The sequence below is a fragment of the Momordica charantia genome, assembly GCF_013281855.1.
Source record: "Momordica charantia cultivar OHB3-1 chromosome 10 unlocalized genomic scaffold, Mcharantia_2.0 BLBB01000010.1, whole genome shotgun sequence".
Taxonomy (NCBI): Eukaryota; Viridiplantae; Streptophyta; class Magnoliopsida; order Cucurbitales; family Cucurbitaceae; genus Momordica; species Momordica charantia.
The window spans coordinates 7,893,975-7,915,447 of NW_028275158.1; the positions used below are offsets into that span (position 1 = coordinate 7,893,975).

The following is a 21,473-nucleotide window of genomic DNA, read 5'->3' on the forward strand; positions in this document are numbered from 1 at the left end:
ATGGATGAAATTGAATATAAAAAACAAGATTTTAATTAATAATTAATAATTTATTATATATATGTAATATTAGATTATTAGTAAAAAGAAAAAACTATAATCTCGGGTCGAATCGGGTTGACCTAGGATTTTCAAAGGTCAACTCGAGACCCGACCCAATCCGATCGAGTTGGAATTTTTCCAACCAAACCCAAACCAATGTTAGATTCAACCCAGATTGGGTTAGGTTCGTCGGATTCATTGAATTGTCGGGTTCCTTGAACACTCCTATTAGATAAAAAATAATATTTGTAAACTTAATCTTTAGAGCCTAAAAAAAAAAAGAAGAAGACCCTTATTCCATTTATCTATTTTTGAAGAAGCCTTTTTCAAGGGACAAAAGTTTTTTGGAAGTTTCTTATCAAACCTTTATCAAAAGAGGAGGGAAGAAGGAAAAAGGGAAGGGCTAAAGTGATAAATTAAGTTTATAATTTAAATTTATTAAGTGGATCACTATAGTATTGCCTCAACTTAATAAATTTAAATTATAAACTTAATTAAAAAAGAAAAACGTCTACTTAACACTAAAATAATAGTACATTAATATTTTTACGAACTCAAAAGATTGATTAGTTTTAAGAGTAATTAGGATCACACTTATTATTACTATACAATTTAATGTATGAATAGATCGAGCTATCAACTCGATCAAAATTGACTTTGAATTAAGTTGGGTAGACTTATATGCCACATAAAATTAGTCACATGTACTAATTTTATTAAAAATATAAAATGACAATGTTGTTAGATTTGCAAATTACTGCATTGTTTTTCAATTTTATTGGGTTAAATTATAAATTTAGTCTCGAACGTTTAAACATTCAAACATTTCAATTTTATCTTTAAACTTTGAATTGCGATTATTTAAGAATTTCACATAATTTAAAAGTTAAATTAACGAGTGATAATTTGATATAAGGTGAATAGAAAAATTGAATATAAAGAAGAAATAGAGAAGTTAAGGAAGAATACATTCTAAATTTAAATTTTTGCTAAATCAACTGACATTTTTTTAAAAGAACAACTGAATCGCAGAACTAATCATCATATTAGTAAATTAAATTGTAAATTTGAATTTCTAAATATGACAAAAATTTCTCTCTTATAGTATAATATGCCCTTTTTTTTATCAATTAAGTTTATCACTCAAATTCCAATATAAAATATAAAGTAAATCGTTGATATGCAATTTCTGAAATGATTGACAAAAGTTATCAGTAATATACCAATATAAATTATACTATTACTACTAATATACTACTTTCGCCTCATTGGTAAACTATATCATTTATATACAAAATACGAACTACATCATTAATATATGTATATCATTGTTAAATTAACTCTTTACGTTGATATCTGTTGATGGAATTTTTGGAAACTGATCCGATCGAAAGTCGGGGTTAATCGAAACGCATGTTCCGAGCGGTTCGACTGTCGAGTGATCAAGGAGAGGTTGGATATAGTTAGGAGAAGCCGTGACTCGATGGATTGTGAATAAGGGAATGACGAGACCTTATTATTTGGAAGATCGAGGGAGTTGATAGTCTACATGAGATATTGGCTCTCAAAGTGGAGCTGAATGCAACCTACAAAAAGAGAAGGTGAGTGGATGTCGACATGATGTTGGCTTACCACATTTCGATGCTTAAGTCAGTATATGAGCTTAAGAGGGGATAAGTAAATAATGGCTCGAGAGGAAATGACATACCTTGAAAGGTGAGAGACATTTTCTATTTATAGGAGATGTAGTAGTGTGAACGAATTGACGTGGGCAGAGTTGACCTGTTGAAGTCGACCTATAAGCCGAGCTATAATCGACCTATAATGGTGGCTGAGGTGAGGCTGACCTATAACAGTGGCTAAAACAAGGTCGGCCTATAAGACACTCAATATGGCGTGGAGGTGACTGCATGTTTATAGGCCGCTCAATATGGGACATAGGTGGCTGCACACCTATAAACCATACAATATGGTGCGAAGGTGGTTGTACACCTTAGGCTGCTCAATATGGGGTGTAGGTGATTTTGTATCTATAAGTTGCTCAATATGATGCAAAGGTGTCTACACAGCTATAAGCCGTCTAATATGGGATGGAAATGGGTGTGCACCTATCATCAGCTCCATGGCATGACCATAAAAGATAGGTGTCCAGACTCCGCTGTAGCGTACGATCCAACAAGTCGCACTATGGGGCTCGACGACCCTTTCGGATGCAGGACGCACAATATGCCCCTCGCAGTCGTTCGACGTGCGACTATATGGTATTTGACCGCACAATGCACGTGCCAGGACAGCTTCCCTGTGCACCGATTTTGGGTGACCTAGAAGGCCGATTTGGACATGATTCTGACCTTAGTTGGATTTATTTTAGCTGAGTGTTTCTTCCACCCAAATTCGAAATAGATCTCACTTGACTTGTGCTTACTCAACAATATCACTCTTGGAATTGCTAAACATGTTATTAACAAATTTATAATTATACCATTATATTATCATAACATAATCTACTTCGATAAAATTCAAGCTTAATTGGTAAGTAATTAAAATCGTGATCAGTTCAAATTTCTACCGCACATGTTGCACTGCACAAATAAAAAAGGTTGAGGTGGGAGAAAGTGAGAGTCCACCCTCTATAGTATGTTGTAGCCCATCTAATCTAACTCTTCTTTCTCTCTCTTCTGCAATCTGAAAAACCTATCTTCTTCCTCCATTGGGTTCAATCCCACTGTTCAACAATTACCACAACCAACAACTTACTCTCAAATCCTTTCCCCATGGCTTCTCACTGGTGACAATTTCCATTTTCATGGATTCTGACCGCCATTTTCGTACCACCAGCAACAGCACTGCCTCCAGCGAGCTTTTCATCTGCTTCACTTCTCGCTTGTCTTCTTCTTCCGCCATGAAGATCTCTTCCAAATCCATTCTCAGCCCCGGCCGCGCCAGAGAACCCTCCCAAATCTCCCTTTCTACTTCTCTCAGCCGCCGCCTCAAGACCAGCGGCAGCCTCAAGGGCGGCCAGGCCTCGCCGATGTTTCCCACCGGCGCCAAGAAGCGCGGCTGCGCGTTTGATAATCCCGAGCCCTCGTCGCCCAAGGTTACCTGCATTGGACAGGTTAGGGTTAAGACGAAGAAGCAGGGGAAGAAGATGAGGGCCAGATCGCAGAAGCGGAGGAGTAATTCCGAGGCGAGTTTTCGGAAATCGGAGCAGGTTCAACCGCAGACCAATGGCGGTGACCAGCAATTCGTCGCGAAACAATCGCATCACCATCTTCATCTTCATCGTCAGAATAGTAATAGCAGTGGGGGAAACGGTTTCCAGATTCAGAACTCGCAGCAGCAGGAGTGCTTGTCGCATCGGAACCAGCGATGGGTGCATTTGCCGTTCACGATTTGCGAGGCGCTTAGGGCTTTTGGAGCAGAGCTCAACTGCTTCTTGCCGTGCCATTCCTCGTGTACCAGCGACAGGGATAAGGAATCAAAGCCTGCCGCGAAGTCGTCGGAGAGCGAGAGTTCTTGCGGGACGGTGTTCGCGCGGTGGTTGGTGGCAGTGCAGGACGGCGACGGCCAGGGAAGGGAGATCGAGCTGGTGGTCGGAGACGAAGAAACTCGAATGGAGAAGGATAACGGGAGCCAGAGGCGGCATGTCTTCGAGGGAGTAGATTTCAAAGACAAGAGCGAAGTTGTGGAGGAGGAAGAAGAAGAATCCAGGATCAGCATTTGCATTCCTCCGAAGAACGCCTTGTTGCTAATGAGGTGCAGATCTGATCCAGTGAAAGTGGCAGAGCTGGCCAAACGATTCTGCGAATCTCCTGCGCCAAAAGTCGAAGAAGAAGAAGACGAGGAAGATGAACAAAAAGACAAGGAAGAGAAATCCAGACAAAAGGAAGCAGCAAAAATGGACGCGCCTCTCACTGTGATACTGAGTAACGATGAAGACGAAGAAGAAACGAAAGTTGAACTAAATGTCAAGCTTAAAAACGATGAAGAAATGAGTGAAGAATCTGTTTCTGATGGCGAAGAAGAAAATTATTTAGTTTTGCAGCAAGAAGAAGAACATAACGAGGAGGAAACCCTAGAAATAGCCACAGATAACGAAATCGATGTACAGAAATTAGACATTACTGTAAATCACCACAATCAAGAAGAACCAGCAGAGGACGAACAAGAAGAAGAAGAAGAACACGAGAACAACAACAACGACGAAGATAATCAGCCAGAGGAATTAGCAGAAGAAACAAGGGCGATTCCATCCCACTGTGATCCGGAGCTGGCTCAAGATGCAGAGAAAGTAGAATCAGCAGAAGAAGAAGACGAATCCAAATTTCTCCATGGAAACGAATCCATCAACGAAATAGAAGACGACGAAGAACAGACTGAAGAAGAAGGCGAAAATGGCGGAAATCCCGCATCGCCTTCGTTATCAGTTGAGACAGAAAGAGCAGCGGAAGACATGGAAGAAACTGAAGCTGATGTAAATTGGGAAGAAGAAGAAGAAGAAGAAGAAGAGACGATTCATTGGGAAGACAGAGAGAAAGCGACAGAGGAAGAAGGAATGAGACCCGACATCGGAGACGGCGGCGCAATGGAGGAGTCAAAGGAGCGAGAAACTCCGGCGGCGGAAGCGAAGAGAGAAGCAGAAACCGGCGTGCTCCCAGATTGCTTGCTTCTGATGATGTACGAACCGAAGCTATCAATGGAGGTTTCGAAGGAGACGTGGGTTTGCAGCACGGATTTCATCAGGTGCGTTCCGACGAGGGAGAAGAAGGCGGCGGCGGCAAAGAAGCGGGAGGCGAAGGCGGCGGAGAACACGCAGCCGGCGGTGGTGCAGCCGGCGAGGTGGTCGTGTTCGTTTCCTGCGGCGGCGGCTGCGGCGGCGGCGATAGAGCAGAAGCTAGTGAGGGCGAAGGGGTACGAGCCGTTTGTGCTGACTCGGTGTAAGTCGGAGCCGATGAGGTCGTCGGCTAAGCTGGCGCCGGACGCTTGCTTTTGGAAGGACAGGAAGCTCGAGCCGCACCGCCCGGCTACGTTCGGCGTCGGCGCGGCTGGAGTTGGATTTTGACAATTTAACCCCCCAGGTAAAAAAAAAAAAAATAGCGAAATGTAAAAATAGCGTGGTAGTAATTTGTATTTTGGTTAGAAAATTTGTAAGTGTAGCTACAATTGTGTTTTTCCATCTCTATCTCTTTTTCTTTTTGGTCTCAAATTTATTATGATAGAAAATTGAATGAAACAAATTTATATGATCGATAATATTTTGTCAATTTATTAAAGACTGAATTAAGAAAAATTTACGACGTGAAAATAGGTCAAGCATCTATTTTCAACCAAATAATTCTGGAATCCCTAAAACCAAAAAAATTGTGAAATCCCTAAATGTTATCGATTTTATTAGGGATTCAGGTGAAAATTTGAAAATTTTAAAGAAATTTATCAAACTAATTTAATTAATTGCTACTCAAGAATTTACTTCCTCTCCCTGTCAAGGAAATATTAATTTTGTTTCCTTTTTTTTTAAAGAAATTGCATGTATTTTTTTAAGAATATAAGCAAAGATTTGAAATGATATTTAATTATAACATTCAATGTACTTATAATAATAGAAAAAATTGTGATCTCTTCTCATGAATTATCATTACTCCTATGATGAGAAAGAAGAAAACTCTCCAATCATATGAACTAAAATTTTCAAATGAAAACAATTTAGTTGATTTTGAATAGTTATTATTATTTTTATTTCAAAATTGAAGAAAATTAAGTAATAATATATTTTTTAAAAGGGATAATTTTACCAATGGGGATGCATGATTTGGAGGTTTGCTCTTTGAAGCTTTGTTGAATAAAAGTTTCTGCCATTTGTGAAATAATGTTGAAGGCATAGGGAAAGATTCTCAAGTTGTCAAACTTAACTTTTTTTCCTGTTGGTTTGCTTTTGTCATTGTTGGTATCTTATCATTAAAAAAAAAAAAAAGTAGTGTTACCCACATGAAAATAAAAGTTGCACATTTTTTTTAGCAATGATTTGTAATTTTGTTAAAAAAAGGTTTTATAATTTATTTTCCTTTTTGAAAATTAGTCTTTTGACATTTGTTTTTGAAAAAGTATTAATTAATGTTTAAAAGAGTTGATGAGAATATCTTTCCACTGAAAATGAAATCATCAAACTAACATCTAAAATATGATATAGCTTTTCATTAAGATCTTCAAGTGGTTTTGATCTTTGATTATTATGAATCAAAAGGATCTTTCTTAATCTTAATTAAAAAATTCAATTACAATGTACTTTTCTAAGTGTGAATTCTAGTAAAAAAACTAACACTAACCAACATACTTATTAACGTCTTTCAGACAACTAAAAAACGTTTTCCAAAAAATGCAATTAACTTTTTCCCTTAATTATATCGTTGCTTCACTTAAAATCGCTTCTCGAAAGAACAAAGAAAACCGAACAAAAAGATAGAAATGGGGTCGAAGAAGGCTGTTTTTCCCTTTGGCGATTTGCAAGAGAGAGATTTCAAGTTTGAAGTGTGATAACAATGAAATATGTTTCAAAAATATTCCTGATGTGTTCTGAAGCAAAAGTCCCCACACAAAAAGCCTTCAAATTCAAGCACAAGTCACTATGACAAAAACCTAAACAATTCAAACGTGTAAAGACTGCATTACTGCAAACTGCAGAAAACAAATATACATATCACTGGCCACAGCCTTGGAATTTGATTGCAGAGCTGGATAGCCTTTACTTTTCCTTACTTTTTCATGTTTCCTACTAAAAAAAACACCCCATGAGTTTCAATGAAAGCTGCTCGACCCACTGCCACTAGACGTGTTGAGCCGAGCCATAGGTTAACCTGTACGGTAACGAGTGCACGCTGAAACCGAAAAAAAAAACCCACCGAGGTGAGTCATTTGGTCACCTTTGACAACATATGTTGGTTGGTTCATTCGGTTCATTTCGATCAGGTTGTGGTGGTTTGCTAAGTCAGTTCGGTTTTGAATGAATTTCCAAAAGTAAAGATATGTACTAAAAGAGAAGAAAAGTGTACAAACTTTCCTGTAGGTGTCTTTTGAAAGAGAGAGGCCAATAATAGATCTATATAGATGTGATTCTCAACACCATAAAAGCAGCAGCAACTTTCTAGTATTACTATTATTCTTTTAATCTTCACTTCCATACCTTAGCTTTAGGCTCTCTTTAAGCAGACCAATGGGGCTGGAAGATGTTTAAATTACTTCTTCATGAAATCCAATTTCGTAAAGTATGCCACCTGATATCCTGCATCACATGATCATATATCATAAAAAGTTTCGAAGTCGTTTAGCACAATATTAAGAGGTGTGTTTGGCTTATGAATTAAGCTAAGCCAAATCTATGTTTAAAACGTAGGCCCGCTAATTCAAACAAAAAATTTGTCGATCTAACAAACTATACAAAATTCGGACTTGCAAAACTTACCTTTTAACTTAAAACCCAATACTAAGTTATACACAAACTTAGGTTTCTATAATTCGTGTAGTCCCTTTGAAAAGTACAAATAAAGAGTATGCAAACCCAAAGTTCTACCTATGGTGCAATTCATTTTCTTTCTTTTTTGATATCCATGTGTCCGGGCCAATTTACGTGCACCTCGACTATTCACGGGCCAACCGCCTAATCCTACTAGGTTTGGTTGACAAGGAAACTCGTAGGATATTAAATCCTAAGTAGGTGGCCACCATAGTTTGAACTCGGTCACTCTAAGTCTTTTGTTATTTACATTGACCCTCATTGACCACTTGAGTCATCCCATAATGGCTACCTATGGTGCAATTCATTGGTTCATGATTTAACTAAACTGGAAAAATGGACCATGAGTTGAGTTGTGCTGGTAGATGAATTTGGTGCTTGTAATAACCCAACAACAGAAGAATTTGGCTCAATATGGATTCAAAAACTGGGCGATGAACTTAATGGGAAAATTCCTTTACACTGTTCATCCATGGTTTTATATAGGAAGAATAGAGATATATTCTTCAGATACAGCCTAAATATAAACACTACTTTTTTCTTTTTCTGTGCGTTATTTACCACATAATGATCACAGATGACAAAGAGTACCGAAATGAAAGAAGATGATCGTAAAGATGTGTGACCAAATCAAGCAGATCACCTTTACAAATGGTTGCCAAAACAGCCAAAATTAGATCAGAGTGGGTCCTCTTACATTACTGCAAATTACTTGAACTTTGATCATCCTTGTTGCTGCTTGATTCGGTGCTATCAAGCGCTGTTTCAACCGTTGAATTTGGTGGGCTAACTTGCTTGTCAACTATAGTTGCAGTTTCTTTATCTGTGGAACCATCTTCCATTATGGAATTTACGGCCAACTGACCGGAGTAAAGGAACAAACCAACAGCATTAATTCCAAAAACAAATGTTGCAAGGTAGCATATTCCGTTCACAATAGTTCTGCGAATAAAAGATACAGAAATGATCAATACTCCTTTATCGAGCTGCAACCAATGTTATCATAAGTTGAGGAATATACCTTATGGTTATTGTCATCTGTCGAACCTATAAGAGCAGGAAAACAAGTGTTAAACGACATTATTTGATTATATAAAGTAATGCAAACCTCAGGAAAATATGGGTTTACAGGAGTTATCATCTTTCCTTGATTGTTAATTTTACTGTCTAACATGCATTCCTAAGGTCTTGTTTGATAAAAAGATTTAATTTTTAATTCTATGCTTTTAAATACTATGCCTACTCCCTCTCAATTTCTTTGATATTGTTTTTCACCCTTCTTACAAGTACAGAAATCTTAGCCAAATTTAAAAACTTAAGATTTCAAAACATTTAAAAAAAAACAAATAAGAAAGCAAAGAAACACATAGGTGGGAATAGTGTACATAAGCTCAATTTTAAAAAAACAGAAAAAGAAAAATAAAATGGTTACTAAATGAGGCTTAAGTTATTAATGAGATGTAGAAGATATTACTTGAATACTTTTCTGAGTGAAAAAGAAGGGCTATTCGTCTAACTACTTCTAGCTCGAATCATGTTAATATCCAGGAGCCTCTGTGTTATTTATTTGAAATAGTAGCTGTTCGAATGATATGAACGGGAATAGATAATCCTCCCATAGTTGCAAAAAGCAGTCTAAACATATTGTAAAGATAAAACTAATTATGGGTGCATACCGAGAAGTTATCGGACATTGTCTGTCGGTTCAGAGCAGCTTCAATGGTGGTGGTGAACTTATATAAGATTAACGCAATGACACCAGCTGCTATTGCTCCCAAGAATGCTTGTATCGGTGAAGGTGTAGACTTAGATTCAATTGGACCTGTACTGATTGCTTTCAAGCTATCCAATGCTTCCTCCTTCAAGGACTTCTTTACTCCAACAGACCTAAATTTCTGAAATAGCCACATAAAAAGTCATAGAAGAAATCAACTGAATTGATCTATAAATTCAAATCCACTAAGATCGGATAAGAGAATTGGCACAAAAACATGACGAGGATGCATAGTTGAACATAGCGATTGACTTCTAGAATGTTGGTTATGGAATGAGTTTGAGTAAAATGTTGGTTAACAAAAAAGCATCTCTGAAGGGAAAATTTGACTTCTAGAAAAGAAAACAGAACAAGTTGAACATAGCGATGAGTGGATAGGAACAAAAACTTTTCATTGCATAGGCAAAAAGTTACAAAAATAATCCATTTATAAAAAATGGACCCCAGTTAATATTTATTACACCGGAATTATAGTCACAAAAAGAACTCGAGAGTGAATGCCTAGAGGATGAGGATGCATAGTATGTTGCTATGTTGTAGCTACATTTCCAGGTATCAAGCTTCAAAGTATTTTGCTTGATTAACCCTCTCCTCCAAATCTAGACGGCTTCCTTCGAACATTCTCTGATCCACCCTCGCTTCCCAATCTTACAGCAACGTATTATGATTCCAGAATCTATAAATATCATTCAAAGATGTTCCAGTAATAAAAGAAATGCAACTAGACATTGCAAAAGTTTACGGAGATTCTAATACTTTGAACTAAGATTAGGCTGCTTATAAGAAGTAAAAGAGAAGAAACGTCATGTTGCACATATAACAAGAATGATTTATCTTAGTCTTAGACTACCTCTAGACTTAAAACTTAAGTCGATAGGTTTGAGTATATCATATCTTTTATTTATATTCTTAATACTACTCCCACGTGTGGTCTCAGTATTAATTTGACTTACAAAATTCAACTCTTGAACAATTAACATCAATGAAGAAGAAAATGACGTTGTAGGGACTCCAGTTTAGAACTTCTTACTTTGATTCCATGCTAAACTATCATTGGACCAAAAGACTTAAAGACTTAATAGTTAACAGGTTAAATTACATTTAATATGTTATTCATATTCTTAATAATTTACTAGAAAGAACCTAATGCTCTCCAATCCAACTAGTTCAATGGCTTCTAATTCATAAACAACTCTATCCACTAGCCATGGCCGGTCACCATTTCAGATGACTTATACTTGGTTCATCTTTTAGAATTCCTTGAACAATCCTACTTTCTACTGTAATGAGAATACGTAAGACCAAGAAAATCACAACGATTGGTAGTTTAAAATGAGTTTGAGAATGGTGAAAAGTACTTTTAGTCACTAAAATCACTTTTTCAAGTGTCTGATTAGATAATAAAAATAATTTTCAAAATTCTAAAAATACTTAAAGTCATGACTTAGCGACTGCAGCTAGCTTCTGTGGAGAATTTCATCAAACACATGGCACGCAAAAATGTGGAAAAGGAAGAAGAATGCAGCCAAAAAAAACCCAATTCATATCTAAACTCGAAAAGCACACAAAAACATATTAGCCAAAAGATTCAAAAGTAATTCAGCAAATGGTACCAGCTCTTTGGCCCGCCGAGCGCGGCGGCGGAGGGAGCGGAAGAGGAAAATGGAGATGGCCCCCGTGAGGAGAACACTGGTAGCCACTTGGAGAGAAGAAGGGTCATCCGTGGTAGCAAAAATGGTGGGTGGAAGCTCAACTGGGCCGTCGTCTTCATCAAAAGTGGCGGTGGCCTCTGATAGTTCAGAAATTTGGGGCGAACATTGCTGAATTCTGAGGCGACGGTGGGTGGAAAGAAAGGGGAAGGTGATGGGTCTGTGGAGAGAGGAGAGGGAGGGAGGAGAGAGACAGGATTTGTGGGTTAGAGAGAGAGTGGAAGGGAAGATGGAGGAGAGAAAGTTGTGGGTCTGCAACATTTGAGGAGATTTAGTGGATATGGGGTTTGCTAGTTTTGGAGATGGAAAAAATGAAGAAGATTTTCTACTCCTCTTAGCCAAATATCCACTACCATGGATTTGATTTTCCAAGCTCTCTTTCTCTATCTCCTAGCTTTCTAAATAGATATTTCTTAAAAATCTTGAATAACATGTCTAAAAGTATCTAGAGAATGTTTGGCACCTCGGTTTAATAAGTTTGGATTTCTCTAGATGAGCAATCAATCACGTGTACCTCGATACAAATACTTCTTTCTTAATTATAATGAGATTAATAAGGTTCACTTAATGATTATCAGATACCACCACAGATGAAAGTTGACAGAATATGAACCTTGAGGCACGTTAAGTTAGCCTCGGACACATTTGAGGTCATGTTGAAGTTTAGGGTGTTGTCCCTCGTTCTCCTTCTGTTTTCTCTTCTTCTGCTACGTGGAGGGTCGCCCCTGGCTACCCAATGGGTAAATTATATTTTATTTTTTAGTTTATAATTTGAAAAGGATAGTATGCAATATAAAAAAAGTGAATTTCTTAAGTCAATTTTGCATGACTCAAGTTATATATCATTAGTCAAAAGATTGGAGATTCAAATTCCAACTTCTTCAAAGCAAAAAAAAAAGGAAAAAAATAAGTAAGGTTGTTTTAAGTTTGAATTTATATAATATGAATGTATGTGGTCCATTAGATTAGATTAACACATTTTGTAACTTTTTTTTTTAAAGAATATTACATCGTTAGTCAAACTTTTACTCTGGAGGAGAAGTAGAAATGTCTTGACCATTGTGTTATATTTGTTTCATTTATTGATTTAAACAACTTTTTCATTTTTCTATTTGTTTTAAAAACTTTTGTTAATATTGGTATTTCTGTAAATTGAAGTTTTTGACGTTTAACATCATATGAGTAATTTTGTTAGAAGATTGGTTTCTAATGTTTATTGCGGGCTATCAAGAAGATGATCTAGATTGAGTTAATTACGTTATACGTATTATTGTAACACTTGTTGTATCTGGTTATTTAAATCAAATCTCTATTTTGATACAACGAAAAGGAATTTACTATGATCATTGCAGTATGACATTTGTGGAACTAATATGCCTTTGTTTTTAGAGCATTTTTCGAAACTTTGAAAGTTAAACTTTTTGAAACTTAGAAACCAAATAAAACTATTTCTAGAAGTTTGGGATTAGAAAGAAATTTATTCCCATTTAACTTTATGTGATTAATTGATGTATAAAAAAATAAATTAAATTACAAATAATAAATGAAAAAAGCTTACAAATCTTGTTCTAATATAGTAACAATACAATTATCTTATTTCCAAATGTCACATTCCAATTTTCACTTTTTCCCTTTTGATGAATAGAAGACGATGATGAAGCCAAAATCTCCAATGCAAGCCACCTCATCTACTCAGATTTGAAGCAAAACTCTTTTTCTTTTGTAGCTTCAGAACAAACCAGCATGTTTGCAATTTGCAAACATTGCATTTTGAGGCCATCTTTCTCTTTGATGGATCACTTGGTGTTAAAAAAAAGTGACAAAAAGTTCTATATTTTGCTCTCCTCGGTTGTCTGTCCCGCAGCTTTTACTCTACTTTCTCCAATAAAATGAGGTTCATTTGAACTCCAACCCAATCCAACCCGAGTTTCGAGTAGCTGCAAATTTAGCATATTTGAGATAAAATATTACAAAAATATATGTTAACAAAATATGATTATAAACAAAGAGAAAAATGGGTGATTATGGTATTTTAAGGTTAAGTTATAAGCCTAGCCATTGAATAGTCCTTGAAATTTAAAAAGTTTTAACCAGATGCTTAAACTTTAAAAGTTGTCCATTTAGCCATTTGTACTTTAAACAGTTTATAACGAGTCATTATACATTAATTTTGTGTTAACTCCACTAGTTTAATGATTATGCCACCAAATGCTCGAACTTGTCCAAAATTAGCTTATCATATAATCTTTGAATGAAAGCATTAAACTAACGGAGTTAACGACATGAACCTTTTAGACACAACTATAGACACATTAAACTATAGCTTCTAAGAACCTATTAGAAGCTTTTTAAACTACAGGCACTAGATAAATACAAATTTGTATTTAGGGATTTGTTATGAACAGAGACTAAGTAGACATGCCCCTAAATGTTTAGGGACCAAATTTGTTATTCTATGTGTTAATATTTTAGAAAGTGAAACTCTAAATACAGTTTAAAAGGCTCTCACCATTTTTAGTGCACATTAGAAGCCACAGCTCTAGCCCAAAACTTGATTTGTTGTTTCATGTCTTGTGCAGATCTTCTAGAATCCCATTTTGGAATTGGAGGGAGGAGATGGTTTTGGAGCATCCATGCTTCAGAAAGATAAGGCCTTCTACTTCTACCCCTTTCACTCTCCAAATCTTCCTCCTTTTTCTCTCTCAAGCCTGGAATTATATCAGCCACTGTTGGGTTTATATCTTTTTTGTCAAATGTGAATCCCAAGTCCTTGAAACCCTGTACTTCTTCTGATTCAAGTTCCCTTTGGCTTCTCCTCCTCCTCATTTGGACCAGAAATTGATGCCACATTTCGTCGTTGCTTGTCGGGATTCGACACATTGGGAGGCTGAAGTTCTTCTCTAGAATCTGTGTGAACAGGCACCAAAAAGTATGAAAAGGAAGAATAGAACATATGAAGTTTATTCTTAGTCATTCTATCTTGCAAGATAATGCATTGTGTTTAACTCATTTTGGACATTTGAACATTCTATAGTTTTTTTCAGACAATAAACCAATTGGGTGTTAATTAAGGTGCTATGCTAAGCAAAGTCGATTCTTTTGCCCGTAATATGCTTATGGTCTACTCTACCAATTTGTGAAAAAGTTTTAGTTGGAATTTATTAATTCTCATCTTGACTTCAAATGGTAACTCCGATCATCCCAAGCCTAAGTCAAATGTGATCTTTCCACAATCATATCAAGGCCAAAACATTAGCATAGAGCTCAACATATGGATTACATAACATTTCAAAATGTTTGAATCTCAAGACTTCTTGTTATGATACCGTATTAAACCATCCCTCAAGGTGATCTATTCACACAAAAATTAGTTAAGATGGAATGTTATTCAAGCACACAATAAAGAATGATATGAGACAGTTAAATAGAACATCATTCTTGTAGTACCTCTTGTCTTGTGGGAAATAACTCAGAAAGGTTTGGCTGAGTAGAGTTTCTGATTCTAGCAGCAGCTTCCTTTTCTCCAAATTCCTTTTCCCTTCCTATACACGGTGGCAAAGATGGTGTTCTTAGCAGATTACTATGCTGCGGTTTCCTTGCCGATTTGCTCCTTCGAGTGCCGTTGATTTCTTTGCCGTGAGTTCCTTCTTCTTTCCTCTCTACATAAGGCGGCTTGGCTGGTTTTTGAAGCAGACCATGCTCTGACAATAGCTTGGAACCATTGCCTTTCTCTCGAATTCCTTCTTCTCCTTCCATACGGGCCGGCAGTGATGGTGTTCGGAGCAGATTCCGGCGTTTACTGCCACCATTTCCCGGCGGAACATCCTTGTCCAAAGCTGATGAGCAGACATTATCAGCAGGAGTTTCAACAAACACTCCATGCTCTAATAATGCCCTGGAACCATTCCCTTTCTCTCGAATTCCTTCTTCTTGAGCCATACGGGATGGCAACGATGGCATTCGGAGCAGATTCCGATGTTTACAACCACCATTTCCCGGCGAAACATCCATATCCAAAGCAGATGAGCTGACATAATCTCCAAGACTTTGAACAAGCACGCCATTCTCTAATAATTGCCCTGAACCATTCACTTTCTCTCGAATTCCTTCTTCTTGATCCTTACGGGGTGGCAACGATAGCAGATTCCGATGTTTACTGCCACCATTTCCCGACGAAACATCCATATCCAAAGCAGATGAGCTGACATGATCACCAGGACTTTGAACAAGCACACCCTGCTCTAACAATGGCCTGGAACCACTCCCTTTCTCTCGAATTCCTTCTTCTCGATCCATACGCGACGGCAACGACGGCGTTCGGAGCAGATTCCTACGCTTAGCGCCACCATTCCCAGGCGAAACACCCACATCCAAACCAGAAGAGCAGACATCCCGAGCAGGACTTTCAACAAACACCTGGTGGGCAACATTAGAAAGACAAGGATCAGAGCGGGAGCTCGAAATTCTTGGGCTCCTCCTAATAAGCAGATTCTCAAAGAACCAGTAGAGCTCCAAAAGTTCATCAATCCGAGCCTCGTTCCTTAAAGGAGAAGATTCAACAGAGGCATTCATTGGGGCGCCCCTGGCAGAAGAAGTATGAGCAGTGAAACTGAAAATGATGATAAAAAAAGGAAAAACAGGGGAATTGGGTACCTGGGAATGAGAGTGGCCATCATGAATTCTTATGAAAATGGGATTTTATGATTAGGGAAGAGCAGGGGAGGCCATGTGAGATTGTGTAACATGCGCTGTCCTTTGATCTCCAACCACAATACATTATTATTATCATTTTTTTTCACTTCATGACAACATAGCTTAGCTATCAGAGAATAGAGACAGATTTTTTTTGGGGTCACATTACCATTTTATAGATTATTTGTTGTGTGAATTGAACTCCACTCTGAATGACAAAGTATGAGATGCCACTTTTAAACTGAGAAATTGATAATGGTTGATTTGTTAATGGAGGCCATATTGTATTTTTATGGTTGCCCTCCCACTTTTTTTCTTTTTTTTTTCTGAAATATTATTTTGATCACCCTAGTTTTAGAAGATAAATAAATCTATCGCTCAACCCAAAAATTTATACCGATCAATTGAGTAAATTTAATTCATTTATAGATAACCTAACACGGTTTGAGTTTATTCTGGTCTACATACTCTCAAAATCTATTTTTATTTATGTTTTGGCTGTACAATACTTAAAAATATGGATGTCTTCTTCGTTCATTTTCATTTTTATCTCATTTATTTCGTTGAAAAATTAGAAGGATAATTTACCCACTAATTTTTTTTGAAATGTAGCCATAAATTTATAATAATGAATTTTTATTGTGTTAAATATGTGTTAAAATTATGCAAATTGGGACCAAAATAGTTAACTTTTAAAAGTGTTAAGATCAAAAGAATGTTTTGAAATTGTTTCAAAATAAACTAAAGAAAAAAGTACATGAACTAAAATAAAGATTTTGAAAATATAAAGACCAAAACGAACAAAATTGTATTAAAACCTGAACACACTTTTTTTTTTCTTTTTATTTGTGATGATCAAAGCAAAGAGTTGTATCATCTGATGGTGGATTTGTACTCTTTTTAAATGGTAGTGAATTATTCTCCTCTATTTTTCTTATAAGGATTTTTCACATATAATTGATAAGATTTCAAAAATTAATTAAAACGAATAAAATTTTTGAAGGAATCACAAATTGAATTTGTATAGGTACGAATCACTAAACTATTTAAGGTACCTATTTCCGACTAAAATTGTAAGTTCGAATTCTCATCCTCATATCTAAAAGAAAAATCTGCAAGTTTTTTAATCCACGGACTTTTGAAACAGTTTGAAAAACAAAAATTGACATTTTTTATTTACAAAAATCATTTGGCCATTTTTCAAGATGAAGTTACAAATAGACCTAGTATAAATTCTTACTATTCTTTATCAGTTAGGTATAAATTGCGCAAATTAAAATTTATTATTTCTAGATTTTTATTTTCACCTTTCCTCTTGATTTGTTTTTACAAGTATAAAAACAAATTTTAACAGCAATTCTGAGAACCAGATTAGAACAATCTCCAAATAATATTTTAGGGTCTAAATTATAGTTTAAGCAAAAACATGTTATATAAATATTTCCTCCACGATTTTCCATATCCATTGATTTTATGTACTATAAAAAAATGTCTCTCCTCCCAATACTTTTCAACGACACAAAAATATTTCTAGGGCCATGAGAGAGAATGAAGGGGAAAATATTATATGTTTGATTTAAATAATATTTTGTCATGTATTTTTCCTTTTTTTTGTCGTTCCCGTACTTTTAATTTATGTTCATTTTAGTTCTTAAACAATACAAATTTATGTTTAAATTTCAAGAAATCTTAAAGACGAACCACCACTTAATCCAAAAGTAACTGTTGGATTGAGTAAATTTAATCCATACATGATATCTCAATAAGAGTAAAGTATTATACTAAAATTATAATAGAAAAAAAGACAAAAATAAAAATAAAGTAACCAAAATGATAACTTTTTAAAATGACTGAAATAGACGTTTTGAAAGTCTATGGATTGAAAAAGTTGAAACTACAGAGATTAAGAAGACATTTTGAATTCAGATACATTAAAATGAATCAAAGTCGAAACTATTGACCAAAATATATATATATATATATATATATATAAAACAATTTTCTAATTCATATAATCTGTTGGAAAGAGAATAAAAAAAGGTAGCATTGAAGCCCTACAGCCATAGAAGGGAAGAAGACAGGTTGATTACAGCACACTCCCATGTGAGGCATCCTCTCTATATGCAAAAACAAGCTTGTCCATATTAATATTTTTCTACACTATTTGTGTGACAGCTATATTTTCTTAATATGCCCCTAAAACATAGGGTTATATTATTATTTTGTTCTTAAGCATGTTTTTAGCTTGCATTAAGAGAAAACATGGAATAAAATCTCTTTTATGCTCCGATTGGCTTTTGGAATTTGACATTAATGATTTCAAATTCCAGGATTTCGAAAGATGAAAATGATTTCGAATTCTTAATTGTGTTTGGAACCAAATTAATTTGAAATCATTGAAATTAAAATTTATTGTTTGGATGTTCACGAAAAAAGAAAAGAAAGTATAATATTTTACTGTTATGCTCTCTTACCAGTTTGCATGATATTGTATAAATAAATAATGATAATTTAATGTTATAATAGGAAATAGTAATCTCACCTACATATAAAAATAAAATCATTTAATTTAATAATTTAATAATTTAAAACTGAAATTAAAAAACTTATAAATTTCTCTCTTGAAATATATATTTTGTGAATTATTTTAAATTTAAACCAAAATAATCAATACGTTTGTTATAACTAAACAAACTTAAACCACAATCCAACTCTCCCTATCTTTTTTTCATTATTTTCCTTTTTATTTTCATGCTCATTTTTTTCTCAAAATAATACTTACACTAACAAAAAAAATATAAAAAAGCAAAAAAATAGTTAAAAAAAATAGAGATTTTAAATGTATGAAACTACCAATTTATTTGGAACTGAATTTTATTTTTACCCAAATTAGTGATAAAAATTGAAATAAAAAGAAACAAAGCTAACATTACAAAGCAAAACATAAAATTAATTTATATTTTGACTGAAAAGTAATCCATAAAGATGTACGTAGAAGGAGACAAAACAGAAAATAGTATGCAATTTGTCTAAAAAAAGGTGGAGTGATTTATTTAAAAAAATATGAAAAAGTCTATTTTTTACCTATTTTATAGGATAATTTTGGAATTTGTTACTTTTAATTCCAAATCCAACGCGTATTTGTAATCCTCGCAAATTAGAGATTTCAAACGCAGGATTAACGATCTCCTGAGGAGTGAGGCACATTAGTGAGAGAGTATCAAAATCTCTATTTGATTGGTAAGCTTCATCCAGAAGTAAAACTTATTGAGTATGCAAAAAATTATGATGTAAACGTAATTAGGTTTATCAGTGTTTGTAATACAACGAAGTACAAGAGACTTTGTGTGTCACACTCATTCAAATATGTAACATGTACTTGGAACAAAAATTGTGTTAATTAACTTAATTCTTAAAAGTCATGTTTAAGTTAATCAACAGTTATATAAATTAAGCCATTATCAAATAAAATAAAAAATAATGATTAAAAATAGTATATTTAGTATAATTGCTTTGTAGAAATACATATTTGCAAATAAATAGTGAGAAACTTAGAAATAAAGGCACACATTACACATTTCGTAATTGATTGGGCTTTATGTAATTGGGCCTCAACATGGACCACCTCAATATTTCTTGTTGGGCCTACAAAGATGATGGTGAAGTTTAGAGAAAAAGGGTAGAGGCCCACAAAATCTAGAGGGAGAGTGGGAAAGAGAGACGACAGGAAATTTAGAGAGAGAATGGGAGAGTTCAAAGAGGGAGAAATCAATCAAAACATTCCCAAAATAGGAATTAAATTAAATATTGATGTGTTGGAAATGCATAGGTTTCAATTTTATAGAGATGGAAGACTGGACAAAGCTCAAATTAGAGAGAAACTTGATCGATTTTTATGCAATGAAGCATTTTCCACCCCCATTTACGCGAGGAGTAAGTTGAACTCCGATACTGAACTGGGAGGATAGTAACTCGCAAGGATAGAGGTCGCAAGGATAGAGGTGCCAAGCAAGCATGACAGCGAAATGTCTAGCAATTTTGGATGGTCTCCTCTTCTTAGTTAACGAAAATATTGGGCATTCGGAATGAGACTCATAATCAAATCTAACTTCTTTCAATCGATTCATCTAATAAAAGGACAGACCCCAACCATTCTTCAAAATAATAACAAAACTCATTTTATTAATTGAGTTGAAAAAATAGAAATATTACTCACACATATAATAGAAACCTTGCTAATTTCATATGACATAGCACGTTTGACATAATTGACCTAAAATTGCTTACTATCGTATAGAAAAATGATCTTACTAAAATGTGGTATATCGACGATTTTCAACTTCAGAAAAATTATCAATTTTGGATTCGATACATCCTCATTTTTTTTTTAATATTTATTGATTACAAAAAAAAAATCACCTTTAAAAAGAATGTAAGGACTAAATTGAAAAGAAAATCTCAAACGTTTCTAAATTATATATTTAGACTCTAATCTATAATTCTATAATATATTAAAAGGTACGGACGTAGAAAAAACATTTTTTTGACAATATTGACCCTTACTTTTTGTGTAACACCAAAATTATCATTCTCTTAAATTTATGTTTCTCTCTCATCCTTCCCTCCTAGGTGACACTTTTTTACATTTGTCTCTCACTTATTTAATTATAATTAAATTTTTAGGGAACAAAATTTAAATGCATCACAAGGTGGATCGAATGAATGAAACCTCAAAGGTTAAGAATATCAAAAGTTTTGCTTTGTAAAAGTGGTTCTCTTCCTCCTCATTTTCACACTAATTTGTTCTTTTCTTTTATACATATTTTTTTTTTATCTTTAGTTCATCTTGGTATCTTGGTTTCTAGATTTTGTGATAGAATACTAACATTTTCAATATTCTTTTTTACGTTGTAGAGCGGCGTTGTTTAGCAATTGTTGATCATTGTGTGTATCTTGCAAGCATTTGTTAGTTTGATCTCAAGCATTAATAAGAAGTAAATATATTTTATGAAAATATATGATAATCTCCAACAATATTGCTATATTTTTAAGTTCGGACTATTTTGTAGTTAATTTTAATATCATTATTTTTTATTTTAAATATTTTTACATATTTAAAAGTTGTTAGGTTGTCTGTTTTATTTAAATACAACAGGATTAATATTTGATTTTCTTATATACATGAAGAAAAAATAATCATCCTATCATTTATTTTATGATATACTTTCAATGAAAATTAAATAATATTTTTTACGAATGTAATGTAAAAAAAATAATTTTACTAAAACAAGTACACCATTATCTAAAGTTATTTTATTTAAAATAAAAAGTTAAAAGTAACATATCTTCGTAATTAAAACTTTGTTTGAAAGTAAATTTTATTGTTAGATACACAATAACAACATTTTTAAGGCCAACTAGAGCATAGTTGATTAACAGTTGATGCACGTTTATACAACCATGAGATTGTTGTAAATATATATAAATTAATTTATTCAATCAAATAGTGAATATTTATTTTAATAAGTGTTACTAAATTTTAAAAATAATTAATAAAAAAATCATTTATTATTGATATATAATTTATTTTGTTATAAATAAGAATGATTGTAGTATTCGATAGATTCATAAATTTTTTATAATTAAAATTAACGTCAATATACAATGCGATAAAATTAAGATACCACGTGCAATGCACGTGTTAAATTACTAGTTTAACATAAAACACTGCAAGAATTGAGGGTTTTCC

The 21,473-nt window shown here is 34.3% G+C and overlaps 3 protein-coding genes across 7 annotated transcripts; 1 reads left to right on the forward strand and 2 right to left on the reverse strand.

Moving 5' to 3' along the window:
- The first annotated feature begins 2,653 nt into the window (after positions 1 to 2,653).
- Positions 2,654 to 5,295, forward strand: HCF243 (Serine/Threonine-kinase pakA-like protein). Its single transcript, XM_022287234.2, has one exon. The coding sequence runs from the start codon at positions 2,849 to 2,851 to the stop codon at positions 5,102 to 5,104; it is 2,256 nt and encodes a 751-aa protein (XP_022142926.2). The 5' UTR covers positions 2,654 to 2,848; the 3' UTR covers positions 5,105 to 5,295.
- Positions 5,296 to 6,554: 1,259 nt separating this feature from the next.
- On the reverse strand, positions 6,555 to 11,415 carry LOC111012858 (uncharacterized). Of its 4 annotated transcripts, none has more exons than XR_015788514.1 (6): positions 10,937 to 11,415; positions 9,226 to 9,444; positions 8,571 to 8,596; positions 8,247 to 8,491; positions 7,220 to 7,318; positions 6,555 to 6,914 (listed from the first exon to the last, which is right to left on the reverse strand). XR_015788514.1 is itself a non-coding variant. In XM_022287154.2 (5 exons), exons 1-4 carry the CDS (start codon positions 11,291 to 11,293, stop codon positions 8,248 to 8,250), a joined length of 846 nt encoding a protein of 281 aa, XP_022142846.1. In that variant the 5' UTR covers positions 11,294 to 11,415; the 3' UTR covers positions 6,555 to 7,318; position 8,247. The 4 variants fall into 4 exon arrangements, 1 of the variants encoding a protein (XP_022142846.1); XR_015788513.1 differs by having other exon boundaries at positions 8,193 to 8,491; positions 10,937 to 11,414; XR_015788512.1 differs by having other exon boundaries at positions 6,555 to 7,318; positions 8,193 to 8,491; positions 10,937 to 11,414.
- A 1,082-nt stretch (positions 11,416 to 12,497) lies between these two features.
- On the reverse strand, positions 12,498 to 15,956 carry LOC111012857 (uncharacterized). 2 transcript variants are annotated; one of them, XM_088117456.1, is made up of 4 exons: positions 15,686 to 15,956; positions 14,480 to 15,572; positions 13,542 to 13,939; positions 12,498 to 12,969 (listed from the first exon to the last, which is right to left on the reverse strand). In XM_088117456.1, the coding sequence occupies exons 1-3, from the start codon at positions 15,706 to 15,708 to the stop codon at positions 13,547 to 13,549; spliced, it is 1,509 nt and encodes a 502-aa protein (XP_087973582.1). In that variant the 5' UTR covers positions 15,709 to 15,956; the 3' UTR covers positions 12,498 to 12,969; positions 13,542 to 13,546. The 2 variants fall into 2 exon arrangements, with proteins under 2 accessions (XP_087973582.1, XP_022142842.2); XM_022287150.2 differs by having other exon boundaries at positions 14,480 to 15,614.
- Between the last annotated feature and the right edge of the window lie 5,517 nt (positions 15,957 to 21,473).